This window comes from Daldinia loculata, assembly GCF_022478755.1.
Source record: "Daldinia loculata strain CBS 113971 unplaced genomic scaffold F4817scaffold_92, whole genome shotgun sequence".
In the NCBI taxonomy this organism is placed as follows: domain Eukaryota; kingdom Fungi; phylum Ascomycota; class Sordariomycetes; order Xylariales; family Hypoxylaceae; genus Daldinia; species Daldinia loculata.
Window position 1 is genome coordinate 84125 of NW_026054946.1, and position 19302 is coordinate 103426.

Consider the following 19302-nt stretch of genomic DNA (forward strand, 5'->3'; position numbering starts at 1 on the left):
TAATGTCATATTTTGCCCGGCCAACCAAAATCTTATCGGTTTATCTCCCCTCCATTGAGCCACAACCTAGTTCTAGGCAGCCGTCTCATTAGCCACACTTTAGGTCCTACCTAGCCACACAACCTCTGCTGTTAAGTACATAACCCATGTACCTATGTACTTCAGTAACTTTGGAACTTTGTTAACTACATCCAATTCTCTTAAGGGGTTCCTAATGTCAACATTCCTATTTTATTCCTAGTATCAGCATCAATACGCGCTATAATAAAGACGGTTTGGCTATTTCAAGTTTGCATATTGCTTATAACCCGATACAAATTATCATTTCAGCATTGCTCAGGATCTAGTAGCACACAGGAAATCTCAGTTATAAGCAAGACGCAATATATTCGAATGCTAAACTATCTCTAAATCTATATCTATAGGCGAACGCCAAGGTTTCCTCTCATACTTCATACGCACGTAAGCATCAATATCCTCCAAACATGAGCTCGACGAGTCTCTTTACTGGGGAAGGCTGTCGATGTGGATGGTGGCAGGGGTCTGGGTCTGGCTGCAGACCATGTTGTCGAGGCCACCGGAGTGGCAGTAGGTGGCAATGTTGCCGCGGCCGGAGAAGCCGGAACTGTTTCAATATTGTTAGTTTGGCCGTATCTTAGATGATGCGAGGATAATAAAAACTTACGCAGTTCCGAGCTCGTGGAAGACTTGGAGGGTGAAGGTAGACGCGTCGGGGCTTTCGAGAAGCGCGAAGCGGTACTTGGAGTCGCCGCAAGTAATGACACTGGTGGGCACACCGCTGGTGATCTGGCTGGCAGTGGCCGAGCAGCTGAGGTCCTTGGCGTCATGGCCGGTCAGCTTGAAGGAGACACCGTCCACAGTGCCGGCAGAGGCACCGCTGGCACCCGCCTTGTGGACGGAGAAGTCGGCGATGGAAACGTCCTCAGATTTCAGGTCCTGGGCCATGGCGTTGGCGCCGAAGAGGAGGACAGTGACTGCGGTGGCGGTGAAACGCATCTTGATGGTTTAGTTGGGTTTAGAAGTTGAAGAGTGGAAGATATAGTAGATGAGTGAGTAGGTAGATTGATGACTTCGTCTGTCTGATGAGGAACAAAAAACCCAAACTGAAGGGCGGCAGGAGTGTGATTCTTATACCCTTTCGTGGGCTATGGGCTCCAATATTGAAGATATCTCCATATGAAGGGAGGCTAGCTGCCACGATAGGATCGACGTCATTGCATGAATGCAATATGAGTTCCACAGCCCTATGGAGCCTCACCTGGTGCGATCATTGCCAATTTGGGATATTTCCCCTTTGCACTTGTAGTTGTCCCAGCATTTCTCTTATGGGGAGAAATACGAGCCGCTTGACCGGGAAGAGTATAGAACGTAGATAAAACGGGCCAAAAAGTTCTAGGGGATGTTAATAATGAGATCGTTGATGCAATGATTGGTTAGATTCGAGCTGAAACGTTTCCGGAAAGGTATGCGGTTGATTCTCTTAGTCATTCGTGTTGTCGGCCTTCTGGACCCTGAATGAACAACTGCCGGTCTATCCGTCTCCACTACTCGTCCCGAGTTTATCTAATAGACGGTCGGGTCTCCCGAGCCATAGATCTCAACGTGATGGCCTGATCAAAGATGCCGATCTCATCGGTGTGCCTCCCCCGAGAAAGCCAAGACCTCAATAGAGAAACAGTTTTTGACATCGTGTGGGGACACAGCCCTGAGAATGCTCAGCGTCACCTCCTTAAAACTACAGGATGAGAAAAAGCTACAGAATACGAATATAGGGAGCATCTGCCTTTGAATGTAAAAGGGATACCTTGTGTACCGTCAAGATGGGAACTATTATCAAGTACAATTATTATAACATTTTACACTAATTTATTAAATATGATCCTAACTCATATAGCATCGTACTCTTGGTGAGAGAAATGATACTGCCTTCATTATTTGTTTCTAGATCTTGTAGCTGGAGATTTCCGATATTTACCTCCAAACTTGTGGGTAAAGCTCAATATTATACGTAACCAGATGACGCGTCTAGCCACATATTTAATAGCCTATCCAACCTATCCGCTCGGAATTCCGTGCACTTCTGCTCTTGTCGGTATGATAAAGGGTACCACTTACAACTTATATTATGTAGTTGAAATAAAAACACTTAATACTATAACATCTTATGAACTAGCAACATAGATGAACGAAAAATTAAAGCATAAATGTATTAATCTTATTATCTATTTCAAATAACTAGTATTATATTATGAAATACTGTGAGGACTCTAGATGAGACATCTAGAACAAAGGACATTATTAATATGTATAGCCGTAGGCTTGCTAGCTTAGAGTTCCTCGTGGAACAACACCATAGCCTCAAGAAATATTCCACATCATGTTCCAATAGTATACTTATCAATCGAGTTGTAATATTACACCAGACGATAATCATGACCGAGTCCAAGTACCCGAGAACACGAACTATCAAACCCCACAATGCAGGGAAAAGGGGTTCTAGGCCAGGAGGTTGACACGACTATGATGCAGACGATGGGGTCTGCGAGTTCTCGCCAGAGCTGTTGACGTCCCATCTCCGCAGCCCGTTTGCGTCTTCTCCTATGGCCAAGCTACTTCCGATCTCTTCTCCCTCGTTCGACGAGTCCCAGTCTTCAAGCTCCTTCTCCTCGCTATCGTCCACGTAGTCACTGTCGTCTGTTTCGTCGACAACTCCGCTAAGATCCGTCGCGCTGATTGGGACTGAATAGGGCGACTCACACTTACCGGATAGCATAGCAGCGCGGATGTCGGTATCTGGATACAGAGTTACTGTACCACCAATAGAGACAAAGAGCGATTCGTCTGGAGTGTGCGCTGTTAACTGCTTACGACGATTCTCCCATACCTCGTTCCTCAGGCAGTTATGTATCAAGACCTCTTCCTGCACCGGTACGCCGCCCTCTTCCACGTGTTCTCGAATCGCAAGCTTGATGTGGAAGAAGTCTTCTGCAGAGTGTATGCTGCAGTGCCACTTAAGCAACACAAGTTAGCACTATTCTTCTCCAAAATCATACTGAGTAGGGAATCTAAGAATATCTTGGACGTAACAACTTCCTGGTATGCTCTACTAATAAGCCCTACCTGTTAAGGTGGATCGAGATAATAGAGGAAAGTAAACTGTAAATTACGTACGACTTCTCTCCCGCCCAAGGTCGAGATGACGGCGAAGAATAAGTAGAAATCGGTTTCCTGTGGTGACTTAAAGCAGATACGTAGTAGCCCCGATGTCAGCAACGAACTACCACCTTCGAAGACCGGTAGCCGTAACAGTGCCGTGTCCTCATCGAAGAGACCCGGAGGATGCGTCTCAATATCACAACCCACGGCTCCGAGCGGTACATCCTGCCTCCCTGTCGACAGGAGCCGTTTCGTAGTCGGATCGACAAAGAGCAGGACGCCATGTCTAAACACAGAAGGTCTGCGCGGGCGATGGTTATAGAGGCTTCCAGGCTGCGGGACAAACCGGGACCTGATAAATAGATTGTATCGCTCCCTAGTATCCGTCGCCTTCTTAGATAGGATGACTAGACGCTCTAGAAACCGGCTTCTGTCAAGTATATTAGAGCCGGAGCGCCTCTGGTTAGTCCGTTGCACTGATAGTAAAGTCGGTTAGCAAGTATCAACCCCGACTTCTCAACATAAGGTAAGCCAAAAGAACAAGAAAGAGTCTTCGACATAACATACTAGCAATACAAGCACGCATATCCGACCGGCTACCAACAAGTCCCGCGTCAAGAACAACAAACAACTGGGTCAAAGTATACACGACAGGCAAGTATAGACAACCCCAGATTCGTCATCGCATACGGCATAGGCGCTTCCCAGGCATCAACCGGGACATACTCGCCCGCGTCGCAGAACGCCGCCGGCGACGGAGCCAGCATACTAGACCAATCCGGCGGCACCAATTATACATAGAATTGATATCTTCCGTAAGCTCAGCCGAGCTGGCCTTGTCGATGCAATTGGTGTCGATCCATATCTACCTCTCAATGCCATCCTGTCGCGCGATCCTGCACGCCCCCTGAATCTTGAGGAAGCCGGATTTGGTCGCTGTAGACGGGCTCAGGTCTATGAAGTCGTGAAAGCTGATCTCCTCGCCGTCGATCCACGTATGGCTTAGTATCGCATACGGAGGGACCATGTCGCCTTGGAACTCCTTGAGCCCTAGAGACGTGGTATTTAGTAGTCGCATTGTATTTGCGCTGAGGTAATGGATATTTTGGTCTCTTTTCTTTTCCTACTCGTTACTTCATTTTCTATCGTGCCGCGTGAGTATTATTGTAGGATAAGTTTGCACGATGAGGCTATCTCATCACCACCCTGGGGGTGGTGATAGGGGGGGAAAAGGGGGTAGCGTAGCCGGGGAAAAAGGCGCAGTATCTTAAAAAGGGGGCGTCATATTTCATTCATTAGTGAGAAGCAATATTTACTGTTTCTGTCATCGTTTCGACTGTCGTTGATTATCTAGGTACATATTCATATATAATTCGTAGTTTTATAGAGGTAAAATTTAGCGTGGTTCTATTTCTACCTGAAGCGCTCCCATGCCGAATCAAAACTATTATATAAACTACTCGATACGTCTCTATAAGCAAAATTAACTACCTCGCGAGCTTCCTTTTATCTCCTAAGCTACGCTCCATTAGAAACATATTCACAGCTATCCTCACAATTACCATAACAGCAACATGTAAATCACTCACGATACTACATCCATTATCTAATAATATACTCCTCTAGAACTTATGAAGCCTATGGAATGAACAGGGGAATCAACCTCGACTAGTTACTAAAACCTTCCAGAAATGCTCCCCATGACAAAAAGACCAAACTAAAGCTCCTAGCACGATATTTGAATCTTGCTAAACTTCCATTCATGTGTACTACTACTATGATTTCCGCTGAAATTAGTACGCCGCGTTTTGCCTATAGAAGTCCTGCGGTGCGCTAGGCTCGTTCCCCGGGGGTACGTAGGCTTTATACTGTGGCTGTTGCGGTTGGCCCTGTGGAGTCTGGCTTGGGAGCGACTGTCGGGCGTCGAATGCTGGGCCACCCGGTTGAAGAGGCGGGAGTGTCATCACGCTCGACGGCGGCTGGAACCCCTGCGGGATCGGAGGTGCTGACCCAGTCGGTTGAGGGGGGATTTGTGAGGGAGCATCATACGAGTCCTGGCGCTGGACATTAGGGTTATATGCCGAGTATTGCGGCTGGGAGGGTGCTGAAGGGTGAGATGCGACAGCTAGGGGGGTTGGAACGCCCTGAGTTGGCCCCGGCGGGGCTGAAGGGACAGGGGCTGAAGGAGCTGAAGGAGCGGTAGCCGTTGGGCTTGTGGCATAAGGGTCCTCCTGGGAATAGACCGATGCGGAATAGGGATCGGGTCGACTAGGATTATGGGTGGCCGCAATCGGGGAGTCGTAGGCCGACGTGGCTAATTCTTGAGGATTGCCGTAAGTACTCTGAGGCCGCTGTTCCGCTTGAGCGGGCTGAGAGTACGCCTGGTAAGTTTGCGGCGGTGGAGAAGATGTTTGTAAAGGAGCAGGCTGTTTCCCTGCAGCTATCCTCGAAGGCTGATCTCTTGGTGGATATTGCTGAGGTGGCTGTTGGCTTGCTTGAGCGGGAACTTCTGCCCCCTGCAGATAGAAGGGAGCAGGTGCTGGCGTCAGCCGCTGGAAACTAGGAGGCGGCGATGTAGCCTGGTATCGGTTCTGCTCTAATTATATGTGAGCCGTCTAGACTCGTGTAAAGATGCCTGCATCTTACATACCTTGCGGAGGGGGTCCCTGAGGACCGGGAGTATAAAATCGTTGGGGCTCCTGTTGGCTAGGTGGCGGTCCCTGAGGAGCGAAGCTCGAACCAGGACCCGGGCCACCTGGGCCACCTGGGCCTCCCGGAACCCCGTACCCGTGTGGCATGAGCGGTCGCGGTGCGTACTGGTGGTAGTTCGGTTGGGGCGGGTGAGACATTGAAGATTCTAAAAGTGACTCGTAATCTCTTCTGGCCTTGATGAATTTTTCATTGAGTTGCGTGAAGTCTTCTTTCTTCTGAGAATACTTCTCAATTAACTTAATTAGTTTAGGTCGAATAGCGAGTGTTTGGTGGTATAGTTTCTAGAATGGTGGTTAGCAATCAACTGTGCCTGAACTCGAACTGCCCGAGACATACTGATATCTCCTCGTTGTCCTCTTCTCTCGGCGATGCATTAGAGGTACTCAACAGTGTAAGAAGCTTCTCCACGTTCTTGATTTCGGCAAACACCTCGGCCTCCATTTGCGCCTCGCGATGGAGTTCATCAGGGGTCGGGTCGGCAAGCTTTTCGACGTAGTTCAAAGGGAAAATACCGGTCCTGCCTTTTAACGAGCCTCGCCACCAATCTTTGTAGACGGACTCCAAAACTGCTATAATATCTCCCTTCTTAAACTCAAGTTCACCGGGCTCGGATGGCGCAAAATCGTAGAGGGCGCGGACTCGCGATACGGTGGCAGCTGTCGTGCCTGTGGGGTGGGAAGGCACTGATTCCACCGGAGCAGCCGTTGTACTCGGTCCCGCGCTAGAGCTAGGTCCTGCGACGGAAGATGTAGGTTGCGTGCCCTTTTTCCTCTCTTCCTCTTGCAACGATAGCTTCAGTGCTATCTGTAGCTCTTCCTCCTCCTTCTGACGATCTAAATCGGTAAGACCGGTCTTCTGTGGGGCCGAGGGTGGCTGCAATGTCGGATTACTCTGCTTAAGGCGATAGTAGGCATCGTACATGATCCCGAGGTCGGCATCCTTGCTAAACATATCGGACCACTCCTTCATCCTTTCTAGGATTTTTACCTTGACTTGTTGGTGGGTATTACGATCGTTGGCGAGTTTAAGTAAGGCATCGGTAAAGGCGCGGCTGGCAAGCTCTCGGTGCATATTCTTGCCGCAGTTTTGGGAGAGCGCATTTGCGAGCTAATAAACAGGATATGGTCAGCATGAAAGAAACTGAACTCATTTATTAGACCACCTACCTCGAGGGTGTAAAGCTGTACATTGGCGTTGCGATGCGCCAGACGTTTGATTAAACTCTGAACTGCTTGATTGGGGCCATTTGAATCGCTCCCTACTTTGTCGCAGACCTCGATAATGGCCCCCCAATCTTCCGACGTGAGATTCTCATCGGTCGCCTTGGCTGCGAGTAATGCTATGTCAGTTTGTGTCTATATTGGGGGCTATATGTGGTTACATTGCGTGCAAACGTACCGATCACTTCGTCATAAGGTCCGACTGCTGTTCCCCGAAACATGCTGGGCAGCAGGAGGGGTGAAGAAAAAAGACAATCCTTATGACTTGGAGATTGTCGCTAATTTAAACGTCGGATTTCTCGTTCTTCTCTATGGGGTTGATTTGGGTATTTTCTAGCAGGCGAACGGTTTATTAAACGTATGACGGTGGCGTTGGGTATTTGTGGTTGTAGTTGTAGTTGTAGTTGTTCATGTTAAGATGAAGATTATGTAGTGGTGGAATAATAAGGTACATGTACTAAAGCTTGCAGCCTGGAGGAGTGCATGTGGTACATAACATAACATGTAATTGATGACGTTGGCCTGTGCTTGGTTTCTTACCTGCCTTCCATACCTCTACTAGCCTTAGGTACGTAGTGACAAGGTACCCCCATTTAGCCAAGGTAGGCACTTTAGCGTTCTATTCAAAGCCCCCAAGGCTTGGGGCAATGGGGCAATGCAAGTGCCCGGATATCCTTGACCATGGATTTTAGAACAATGGAAGCCCCATTAAACCTTATTAAACAACGCGCAATGCAGTGACGTTGAAATATTTCTATTGTTATTTCTATCAATATCCCACTGCGCCTCGACTTTCCGATTCTCGGCCTAGGTGGAACGAAGGGCAGAATCCAATATTTTGAAGATCGTTATGTTTCTACTATTAGCAACCTAGTTGGTAGTAATGCTCGTAGAGACATATTCATATTTATATATACATATACAATCGTAACTAACAATCGTTCCTTAGCTGTGGTCTGAGTATTAGCATAAACCTCCCGGGGCGTATTTATATGCAGCAAGGAGGTAGATCGCGAAATATATATGTACTTCGATTCAGCTCGTAAATACCCATCATCTCATATACATACAAGTTTGAACCTAATGAAAATAGCCCTAAGAGGCGAAAAGAGTCTTATGTTAGTAGCGTTGTACTATATCCTTTCTATTCCATCTACAGGCGATACGTTCTCCGGGATGGGACTTTGCCCCGGGTTATCTTTGTAGTCTTATAGCACTCCGTCCGCGACCCTAAGCTTGAGATCAAACGAGGCCATCCGCATGCAGAAATACCAACCCTTCTGCCATGTTCCGGGACCAAAAAACGCCAGACGGTCTTCCTCGAGCGTGATATGATAATGGACCTCACAAACCCCACTCTAGACTCCGGCCGTCATCAAGAATACTCATGTCCGTCCAAAATGCCATCAAACTCCTATCAAAACAACTTCCGCGCCATCCAGGAAACAACAATGGCAATCTGTAGGTGCAGTAGATCTCAGAGGACGTATCCGTGTCCAGCAGCATGAAAAACCCGCCGCCACCTAATGAGTTCCTATTCCATACATATATCATCAATCCACGACCAAGACAAGCATTACACAACAATCTATCTCAACAACGAAATGAAACACCCACAGAGGGTTGTAGGTGGGTGTAGTAGGATACGAAGTTTTTACCAACGGCGGCTCCTATGGCTTGTTTCGTATCCTCCCCTGTCACCTGTAGATCCCACGCTGCCGCCGCCCCTGCCCTCCTCAAGACTGCGACGTGATTGTTCACGGGTGATCTCCGACATGTCGAAAAGAAGCGGCTCATCATCGGTCTCGTCCGCGACAGTGCCCGCCACACCTAAGCCGGTAGCGCCTCCGCGTGAATAACCTCTACCGAATCTGCCACTGGATCCTGCTAGACTGCCGCTTCCAGAATGGGGAGGTGTTATCCCCCGGCCAATGCTATTGCCATAACGTCTGGTATAAGGTGAACTGGAAAATCCGGTGTAAAGACCACCAGGAGGCCGGACTTCCCGTTCAACGGATTCCGATTCCTGTTCCAGCGTATCCGGCGAATTCGTTGTCCTAATGTCAGCAGGGGATTGTAACCCAGGCGTATCCACCGAGCTAGCAGCTTCGGCAGCACCTAATCCTAGCAAAACGCTCAGACTAGGCGGCTCGCGGTCATCCGCGCCAAGACTAATGCTACGATGCGCGTCAACATCATCATCGTCAACTAATGCGCGGTTTTGATGAGCTACGGAGCTCGATCGCCTTCCGTGCGGATAAGGCCGTGGAGAGGTAGGAATATCGATCGCAGTGGTTCCCTCATGGGTGGCTTGTACACTGACTGGCTCTTCCGCGAGATCTTCGACATTGCGCGACCGCGACGTAACCCTTGCGGTAGGCGCGTAGTCGACACTTGAGTTTTCGCTCAACCGTGATGGAATGGCCGGCGTGTGGGGAGTATGAGGTGATAACGGTTTTCCCGGAGATGATGATGTCGACATCCCTGGCACATTGGCTAATTGCCGACTCGAGGAGCTGGACGAACGGTGTAATTGCATAGACGAGTTCATGGATTCAGTGAGCGCATTATTCGACTCGCGCATAAGATGGAATTTAGATAGCTGAGCGGCTGTTCTCTTAGTCGCCGATTCGCCCTTCTTGGTAGGTTCAAAACTTTGTAGTGTTCTCTTGCTTTCAATTAGCTTCAAGAAATCCTGAATGTTATCATCATCGGTCTGGAAGGACCCAGAACTGCCACCCGCCCCGAGTTCATTAAATAAGCCGGAGCCAGGTTGTACAATGGAAGATGAGAGACTTTGCCTGCCGCTGCTGTTCTGATCGTCATCTCCTCTATTAGCACCGCTAATCGATGGCCGACTACGACGATGCGTGAAGCTACTACTAAACCGATTAGAGACTGACGGCCTTGGCGAGCTTGCGACAGAGTTATCTGCTGCAGTTGGAGGTGGTACTCCTCGTAAGGAAGCTGCCATCCCAGCTGTTAGTGAGGAACGACTCCTGACGTGTGCGCTTAAACCCGAAGTCCGATTGAGGGAATGCGGTGACGGCGGAACATCTTGGTCCTGTAATCTAGTCACGGGCGAGCTCGAGAGGGAGCCATGCTTAAAGGGAGATGACTGGAAGGAGACAGACGGACGCCTCGGTCTATCTACCCCTCTAAGAGATGGTCGCCGAGCAGGTCCGGTAATAGGGAGAGTGTGGGGGGGAGCTTCAACGCTCGCAGGTCTAGAATCGGGCGGTGAACTGGTATCCGAGCCTGGAGCTTTGACAGCTTTTAACGCTGAAATCGGGCTTGTGCCAACGGGCCCTTCGCCATGAAACGTGGATAAGCTACCATATCGTTGCTGGTTCTCCGTGACGTCTCGTGCGTGGCGGTGGTATGGAAGCGACCCAACTTCGGGGGCGTATGATTCGTGGCGTCCATGACCACGATGGGGTAGCGACGGCTTAAACATATCATCAGAGATGGCCATACCGATACGGGAACTTAGTAAAGATTCTGTCTCAACGACTTGGAAATTGCAGTTGTTGCGGTAAGAGACAGAAACATAGAAACGCCCCACAGGTATTTCGAGGTCGCCAAACACGCAATCCGTAGAAACATCCCCCCTTCCGTTATACAACGGCATCCTCAGAGTGTCGGACCCATACGCTGGGGCCTCCCCTGAAAAGACTCGGCAGCGGATTGACAATGCGGGATGGCTGCCTTTGGTCTTGGAGTTCCTGGCGAGTTTCCATGCGGGCAAGATACCTGTAGTCGTATATATGGATCGCATCAAGACGATAGCCTTCTTGTATACTGTTGGAAGTAGAAGACCAAAGTCATCTGGCTTATCAGGATTTGGCCCTTTCAAATCAACTCGCCACCGTTCTAATACAAGCTGCGTAATGGGCTCGCCCTGACGACCAGAGCTGCTATCGCTGGACTGATCGGAAGAGTTGAGAGCTTCGACGACATCCCACCGTTTCCCATTTTCGTCTACAATTATTAGGCTCTGGCCGCCCTTCAACCAAGACGCATCAAGATAGGTCTCGATAACTAATGGAGGGGGTCGATTTTCGAATCCACCGCATTGTTTCCATATGCGAAACTCTTCTCGGAAATCATCGATATCGTCGGTATCGAGCTGGAACTATAAAATAGCACATTGTGAGATTCATTGCAAATACCCCTATTTAGGATCTAGACTTACCCATCGGCTTGTTCTCTTTTCGTGGGACCTACCCACAAGAATCGGAGTTACCTGTATGCGTGCCTGCAAGATTACGGTGCCCGCCTTCGAGTAGATATTCTATATTAACAGACTACTTGTCAGAATTCATGAATGAGGCAAGCCGGGGGACAAGACACCAACCTGAATGATCTGGTCCAATTTTTTGATGGACTCTCGAGTAGGACCGCCTGCATCACCGCGATTACCGCCACCTCCTCCCGTCGTCGTCCCTTCCTGAGCCCTGGAGCCTGGTCTAGACGATGGGCGACTGCCGGGACTTGCTAGATCTCTCTGGTTGTTGGTTCTTGTGGGGTTTGTTTGGGACGATAAGGCGGGCGAGGCTGTGCGAGGCGGGGCGCGGGGGGTCTGATGCATCGTGAAGTCGTCGCGACCCAGACTACGGTTAGCCTGGTAGTAAATGGGTGAAACCAAGGGAAAAGAGGCGTGATTGATTTGCCGTTCAGGTCGGACGATGCACAATCTCGAGGATATACCGAGTAATCTGTGCCACTGGGCGCAGAAGAGGCGATATAGGGCGTATTACGAAGGCCCAAGTACGTTCGTTAGATGGAAACGGAAGTTCTAGCTCGATGCCACCGAACTTTGGCATCCATTGTTCGTAGCCTAGAATATAGGGCAGACAGATAGGCAGACTAAGGTATCCACAGATTGTTTATACAAGCTTATACAGAAGTCAAAGGAGACAACCAGTCGCGGCGTGTATAGGCTGGACGGGCGAGATGTTGAAACACGTAGGCAGACATACAACGACAGAAGAGGAGGGTCCAAACAAAGCGTCGATTGTGTTGAATTGGATTGTTCTAAGTATTGATCTGTGTGTAAATGGTGGCGGGCGGCTCTGCTAACTGGATGCGGGTGGCTGCAGGGTTTGGGTTTGGGTTTGGGGGGGGGGGGGGGGGGGGGGTTGTTTAAGGAGGAGCTAGGTAGAGCTGGTTAAGCTGGTAAAGCTGGTTAAGCTAGGTTTATTAGGTGGACAGTGCCATCGTTGCTAATTGTACCTGAAGAGGAGGAAAGAGGAAAGATAGAGGGTTCAGGGTTGATGGTTGATGGTTGATGAATGATTGCTCAAGTCTAAATCTCGATCCTATCAGAGATGAGAGATAGAAGATGGGAGTTGGCGCAATCGAGAGCAGCGGTATAGATGTGAATGGTAAATGACAAATGATGTAAACCGTGCGATTAATCGCGAGAGATATTCAGACTTGGAAAGAAGAGACGAAAGAGTCAGACGGGCTTCTCCTCGTGATCTCTTTTTCCCAGGTTTTCCAAGGGGTATCAAAGACCTTGTGGCCATCCGTCATCGGTCCGGACCGTGCTAGTTGAGGATTGGCGGAGAGTTGGTAGTTGGGAGAGCCGATCGAAGCAAGCAGTAGTAGCAAGAGGCACAGAGGCGCAGAGGCAGAGAAGAGGAAAAGAGATAGGATGACGAGCCGACCGCCTGATAAGAGTTAATGTTAGGAGGTAGGGTACCTACCTAAGTAAGCCAAGACTAAAGTACCTATCCGGGTGGGGGGGGTCCTAGGATAGACTGATACCAGTCTATTAACATTATGAAAAAGGGTTAAAATAATTTATTTAAACAATAAAAACTTATACGTTTTGTATCGGATATTATTCGACCTAGAAATTTTTATTATTTTAATAAAAATATTCCCAAGGTTTTATATTTAATTTAAATATAATAATAAAAATAATAGTTTAATAAAGTTAAATTAATATTATTTTTTTATTAATATTGTGTTTTTAATAATGTTTTAACTATATAATTATAAGGTTATACGAATAAAATATATATTATATATAATTATGTTATATTTATAATAAAGATATTAATGTAATATATATTTTGATATAATATTAATGGCATTATTATATATTTATTTAATAAATATTGTGTATTAAAAAATATATATATTAAAAAAAAAAAAAAAAAAGCTATTTTAAATACTTTTTATTTTATGGTATTTAAAATTTTATTTTTTTTTACTTAATTATAATAAAATTCGAATAAATATAAGTTATTATAAATTATTATAAATTATATAAATTTACGGGTTATTTAAATTAATTACGAGGCATTATATTATATTATATTACGTACGTGTATAAGAAAGTAATTTATTATTTTATATAAAATATATTAAAACATTTATTTTTTTTAAGTCGGTTAAAGTGTTTTAAACTTTTAAAGGTTATTATATTAATAAAGCTTATTTATTATTAAAATAATAAAACATATAATTTTATTAAACTAGTTAATTTTATATAAATTTAACGTATTAAAACAAGTGTAATAATTGTATTAATAAGTTTTATTAAACTGGTAAAAGTTATTTATTATTAATGGTAATAATATTTTATTTTTAATAGTTTTTTTTATTTTTATAAATATTATTTTTTTAAAAAAGTTTTTTTTTTATTTAATTTTAAAACTATTAGTAATATTTGCCGCAATAATATAAAATTATTAATATTAAAACTATTTTAATTAACGTATTATTTTTATAAAAAAGGCTTATGTAAAAATGCGTGGTTAATAAAAATTTGTATTTTTATAAAAAAAATTAAAAATAATGTTAACGTTTTTTTATATAATTATAGTATAGTTTTGTTAATAAGCTTTTCCCGAATTAACATTATAATATATTTTAATATTTTAAAGTTATATTGTCTTGGGACCCCCCCCACCCGGGTAGGTATTCATTTTGATTGGTTGGCTATGACGATTTCGTTAGTTGTTTTAGTACATAGAACCTTAGTTATGCATAGATACATTAGATACGTTGCTTATCACAACATAAAATGTACAGTACGTATATTTATGTGTAAGACTGTAAGAAATATCCATTTTGAACATCTAAGTCAAAAGACTTCAAAGGTTAAGACATTCAACTTTTCCATAAACCTTCGAGAAAGTTACCTAATTATAATTAGGTAGCTTACAATACAATTAAGGGTTTCTGCACGCGACATGTCACAAATTAACAGATGATCAAAGAATAAGAACAAAGATATTAGTGGTTGACTTAAAGTACCTAACGTACTTGGATATACTACGAAATACTAAAGATTCACTTGAAAATACCCGTTCCTGGCCTCTTATTCCCCAGCTATATGCATGATTCTGCTGCGACCAGGCAGGCCACAGGCACGGAGCCACGCAGCAGCGGCAGGGTTTTGCAGCAGCTATCTCCAATCAGTACGAATAGAGAAACCGGAGACCAGGTTGAAGTTGTACGTATATGTGTTGTTCAGGTATCTAAGTATATCTACATGATGAACATCTTGGTGACAGAACCGACTACACATCATCTCCCCCTTAAAGTAAAAACGCCTCTTAGGTACCTACCCTGTTCTATATAAATCAAGGTAAAGGGCTGACCTACTACACCTCATATGCCCTTCGCTACAATAACCTTTGTCAGTAGGTCACTAACACCTGACCAACTTGGTTAAGCATATGTATACCACCTCTGATAAGACGTCCCCGTGTAGATGAAAAGAAACATGTTACCCTCAGCCGTAGATTGTTCCTGCGTTGGGAAGTTCTTGGTCGTATGCATGGCAAATCATGTTGCAATTCTGACGGCTAACTCGGATTAAATATCATTGGACCACTTCACTCTTTATAAAAGCAACACAATACAGCATGTAATAAGCACGGTCTATTTCCACGATACTTGTTCCCATTTACACAACCCCAAATATCTCCCCCCCCAGCTGACATCAACCGGCGGACTTAAACAACGTGACGTGGCGATTAAATATAAATGACATTTATTTAGGTATGTACGACAACTCGCATATTAATCGCTTGAAACCTACTGGAAGCTCGTCTCGAGTAAATGAGGTTTCCTATCTTTCAGTCCCAGCAGCATCTCTCCAAATAACCCGTTAGCCCAGGAAAACCACTCCCGTGTCCATACCGACGCATCGAACGTATCTACAGATTCGTGAATCAACCCCAACCCGTCGGTAGATGACACCAGCTCCTGCAGTCCCGTAAGGATCTCATCGTCGTCGTCGGAAGTCAGGAGTGACGTGATGATGGACATTGGCCAGGCTTTTCCAGGCCCCACGTGAGGACCTCCGGTACTGGCTGCACGTTAGCATCGTTACTTTGAATCGTGTCCTTCATATACATAGTAAAGCCCACGTACCCATTCAGCACAGGCCCGTGCATATAATACGGGTTCCACGTCGAAAGCGCAAATTTACGGGTTCTCTGATACGTCTCGTCCGATGCATCTAGATAATCTAGAATCGGTGCGCTCAGTAAGCTCGGGACGTTGGCATCGTCCATCAGGTTTCTCGACCCAAACCCATCGACCTCATATGCGTATATCTCTCCCAAAACTTCGTGCTGCACCTTACCGTATGTTTCAATACCTTCTCGCACACTGGATGAAAAATCGCTCATGCGTTTTGCGAGTTCGGGGTCATGCGCCTCCATAATCTTGGCGGATTTTCCAAGATAGCTCGAGAATTGCATGTTTGCGGGAATGAACAGCTGGTAAATGGTTGAGTCGTCTGAAGGGCGGAATGCACTACGAACCAATCCGGTCCCGCTCTTCACGGGGTTTCCGGCTCCGGTATTCGTAAGAGTCTCCGTTGCGCTGGTGCTTTGTCGTTGAAATGTATACGGCGACTCGTTAACAGACCCGTCATCATCGTACGTTCCAACCAGAAGACCTTCCGTCACGTTGAGAATTGTCTCGACAGCTTCAACCCATCGAAACTTGCCAAAGAAGTCGGAATCCTCGGTTTTATTATAATAGTCGTATGATAATTGCAGGAAAGCCGAAATCGAATCAAGCTCGTACTTGCATTCGAAAACAAAGCTGGTGTTGTAAGGGGGCGTCACCTTGTCGGTGTCTGCATAACCATTGCTCTCTGGCGGTAAACCCGACTCGGTCGGTGCTTGGAACGCATTACAATATGGATTTCGGATGACGTATCGCGCCTGCAAGTTAATCGCACCGCGATAGAGGGATGCTATCGAATCGGGAGAATCATCTGCTTTGAGAAGTGACTTATAACTACGCAATTGGTTGGCTGAATCGCGGAGCCACATAGCCACAATATCCCCAGTCGTGACGAAGGTAAGCTTAGACGGTGTTAATATGATAGGTATTAACGAGCATAGAAGCGGATTAGTATACCTCTTCCGTCGAATCATCTTCCGCATAGCCTTTCCATTTCACCGTGGTGTCCAGTGTGTTCGGGAAGGTATTTTCAAATAATCGGAAGAGATCCGGGTCCTTCACCACCGCTTTCATATCTTGAATGATCTTCTCGACATCCGAAACGTTGGCTGTCCGACACGCAGCTGTTGGCCTCTGATATGAGAGCTGGTACTTCCCCGCCGAGAAGGGCTCGTGGGTGGTCATAGAGTAATCCGAGTAATCAGGACATTGTGCTGAGACGGTAGAAAACCCCCCGAAGAAGAAAGTGGACAACAAGAGCAGAAGACGCATTGCACCTAACTCTAGGATCTTGGAGAGATCTCCAAGAACGAGTGACGGATAAGGAATACCTACAGACGTGAGCCTGGGGTTACCCCAAGGAAAAAGGGCGAGGCGTCCAGTGATATTTGAATTCATCAATCCGACCTGTTCTTTGTTTTCCCCAGCTGGACTTTCTAGACCGCAGATCGGCGCCAGGCTAACCTTGCTGTTTTGTTTGCAAAATATTCCTGACTGGTCATGTTGATCACCCTTGCAGACGCCCTGGCTACAAATGAGCATATGACGTTAATTTGGGGGAGCTATCATTGTAGTGGTTCGTGGGAATAACATGAATAGAGCCGAGATAGGTCGAGGAGAATGCGGGGAAAGCTTGCTTGCATTCTCAATGGGAACACCGCAGGGGCGGTAACCGGTATCGTTAACGCAGCACCTGTTCCTGCAAGATCCCGCGCACTTTTGTGACTTTTCGACATTGTACCATTTTTTCAATTGAAACGTGGCGGAACGCGACGAAAAGATTATAATAATTAATTAAGTTAATTAATTAATAATAAATAAATAAAATAATATTAAAAATAAAAATAAATAAAAAATAATTTTTTTTATTAAAAATGATATATTATATAATATATTACGTAATATTTTATTAATAAAATTAATATTTAATTTTATATATATATATATATATATATATATATATTTAAATATATTTAATAAATTTTTATAAATATTTTTATAAATATTATTTTTTTAAATTTATGTTTTTAATTTATAATATAATATAATAATATTAATAAAAATAAATATTTTTTTAAAAAAATTATATAAATTAAATATAAATAAAAAATGTATTTAAATTTTTATATAAATTTATTTAATTATATATATATATATATTATAATAATTTTATTAATTTTTTTATTTAAAATATATATTTTTTATTAATTAATTTTATATAATATAATTATTTAATTAATTATTTAATTTTTAATTAATATATATATAATTTTATATTTATTTTTTAATATAAAAATTAATATTAATATTTTATATTTTAATTTTAAAATTAATTTGTTAAAAATAAAATTTTATAATAAATTATGTAAAATTTATTATAATTTAATAAAAAATAAAGTTTATATATAAAAAACGGTATTTAAAAATAAAGGTATTTTTAAAAAGTAATATATTATTTATTATGTTTTTATTTTTATAATTAATTATATATATAAATATTATTTGTAAACATTAAAGTTTTATATGTAAATAAATTATATATTATTATGTAATTATTTTTATGTAATAATATTTTAATATAATAATTAATTAATATTTTAATATTAGTAATTTTTTTTATTATAATATAATTACGATTTAATTATTAATTTAATTATTAATTTAATATTAATAAAATTTTATTTATATTTTTAATCCGTTTTTTTTATATTATAACGTAATTATTAATAAGTTTTAATTTATTATAATAATAATAATAAATTTAAATAAATTAAATTAAATTAAAACGGTTAAATATATAATTAAATTTTATTAAATTTTTTATTTAATTAAATTTTATTTAATTTTTTTATTTAATTTTTTTATTTAATATAGTTTTTTATTAATAAAACTTTTTATTATATTAGTTAAAATAAATTAAAAAAACGGTTAAAATAAAAATTATTTAATTAAAAATAAAATTATTAATTTAAATTAATTAAAAATAATTATATATTATAATAAATTTAATATAATTATTTAATTTTAATTTAATAGTAAAAGGTTTTAACGATTTTAATTTTTTTATTTAATATATTATATTTTAAATTATATTTTTTATTTTTATATTTATATTTATTATTATTATATATTTTAATATAATTGGTAATATTTTATAATAATTTTATTAATTATATATTAAATTTATTAAATTTAAATAAAATTATTTATAAAATTAATTATATATATAAATTTAGTTTTAATATTATTAAAATTAATTATATTTTTTATAAAATCGGATTTAATTTTAATAATTATAATATTAGTTATATTTATAAAATTAATTTTAATATTATTAATTATATTATTTTTAATATTATTTATTATATTATTTTTAATATTATTTATTATAAAATTGATTATAAAATTAATTATAATATTATTTATAATAATAATAAATTATTATTAATTTTAATAATAAAAAAATTAATTATTATTTAAATTTTTTAATAAATGTTAAATTATTTATATTATAAAAAATTATTAACGTTTTTATTAAATTATAAACGTTTTTATTAAAAAATTAATATTAAATTAATATTATAAAAATTTTATATATAATAATAATATATATATTAAATTTATAAATTTTAAAAAATTTTAATAAATACGATTATAAAAATGTTTTTAATATTTAAAATATTTATTAAAAATATTAAAACATTTACGTAATAGTTTTTATATTTAACGTTAATATAATTGGTAAAAGTTT

At 41.9% G+C, this 19302-nt stretch overlaps 5 protein-coding genes across 5 annotated transcripts; all 5 read right to left on the reverse strand.

Annotated features, from left to right (window-relative positions):
• Positions 1–161: 161 nt before the first annotated feature.
• Positions 162–1333, reverse strand: F4817DRAFT_306089 (uncharacterized protein). Its single transcript, XM_049299850.1, has 2 exons — positions 686–1333; positions 162–625 (listed from the first exon to the last, which is right to left on the reverse strand). Exons 1-2 carry the CDS (start codon positions 1015–1017, stop codon positions 505–507), a joined length of 453 nt encoding a protein of 150 aa, XP_049154066.1. The 5' UTR covers positions 1018–1333; the 3' UTR covers positions 162–504.
• Positions 1334–2281: 948 nt separating this feature from the next.
• On the reverse strand, positions 2282–4255 carry F4817DRAFT_369556 (uncharacterized protein; the record flags this gene model as incomplete). Its single annotated transcript, XM_049307365.1, has 4 exons — positions 2282–3031; positions 3193–3607; positions 3868–3945; positions 4047–4255. The coding sequence occupies 4 exons, from the start codon at positions 4253–4255 to the stop codon at positions 2540–2542; spliced, it is 1194 nt and encodes a 397-aa protein (XP_049154067.1). The 3' UTR covers positions 2282–2539.
• A 311-nt stretch (positions 4256–4566) lies between these two features.
• On the reverse strand, positions 4567–7623 carry F4817DRAFT_353262 (uncharacterized protein). Its single transcript, XM_049305343.1, has 5 exons — positions 7288–7623; positions 7056–7216; positions 6226–6996; positions 5828–6170; positions 4567–5773 (listed from the first exon to the last, which is right to left on the reverse strand). The coding sequence occupies exons 1-5, from the start codon at positions 7328–7330 to the stop codon at positions 4971–4973; spliced, it is 2121 nt and encodes a 706-aa protein (XP_049154068.1). The 5' UTR covers positions 7331–7623; the 3' UTR covers positions 4567–4970.
• A 916-nt stretch (positions 7624–8539) lies between these two features.
• Positions 8540–11923, reverse strand: F4817DRAFT_306136 (autophagy-related protein 13-domain-containing protein). Its single transcript, XM_049299852.1, has 3 exons — positions 11467–11923; positions 11305–11403; positions 8540–11244 (listed from the first exon to the last, which is right to left on the reverse strand). The coding sequence occupies exons 1-3, from the start codon at positions 11698–11700 to the stop codon at positions 8764–8766; spliced, it is 2814 nt and encodes a 937-aa protein (XP_049154069.1). The 5' UTR covers positions 11701–11923; the 3' UTR covers positions 8540–8763.
• Positions 11924–14875: 2952 nt separating this feature from the next.
• Positions 14876–17325, reverse strand: F4817DRAFT_353267 (glycoside hydrolase family 125 protein). Its single transcript, XM_049305344.1, has 3 exons — positions 16509–17325; positions 15507–16453; positions 14876–15441 (listed from the first exon to the last, which is right to left on the reverse strand). The coding sequence occupies exons 1-3, from the start codon at positions 17091–17093 to the stop codon at positions 15168–15170; spliced, it is 1806 nt and encodes a 601-aa protein (XP_049154070.1). The 5' UTR covers positions 17094–17325; the 3' UTR covers positions 14876–15167.
• Between the last annotated feature and the right edge of the window lie 1977 nt (positions 17326–19302).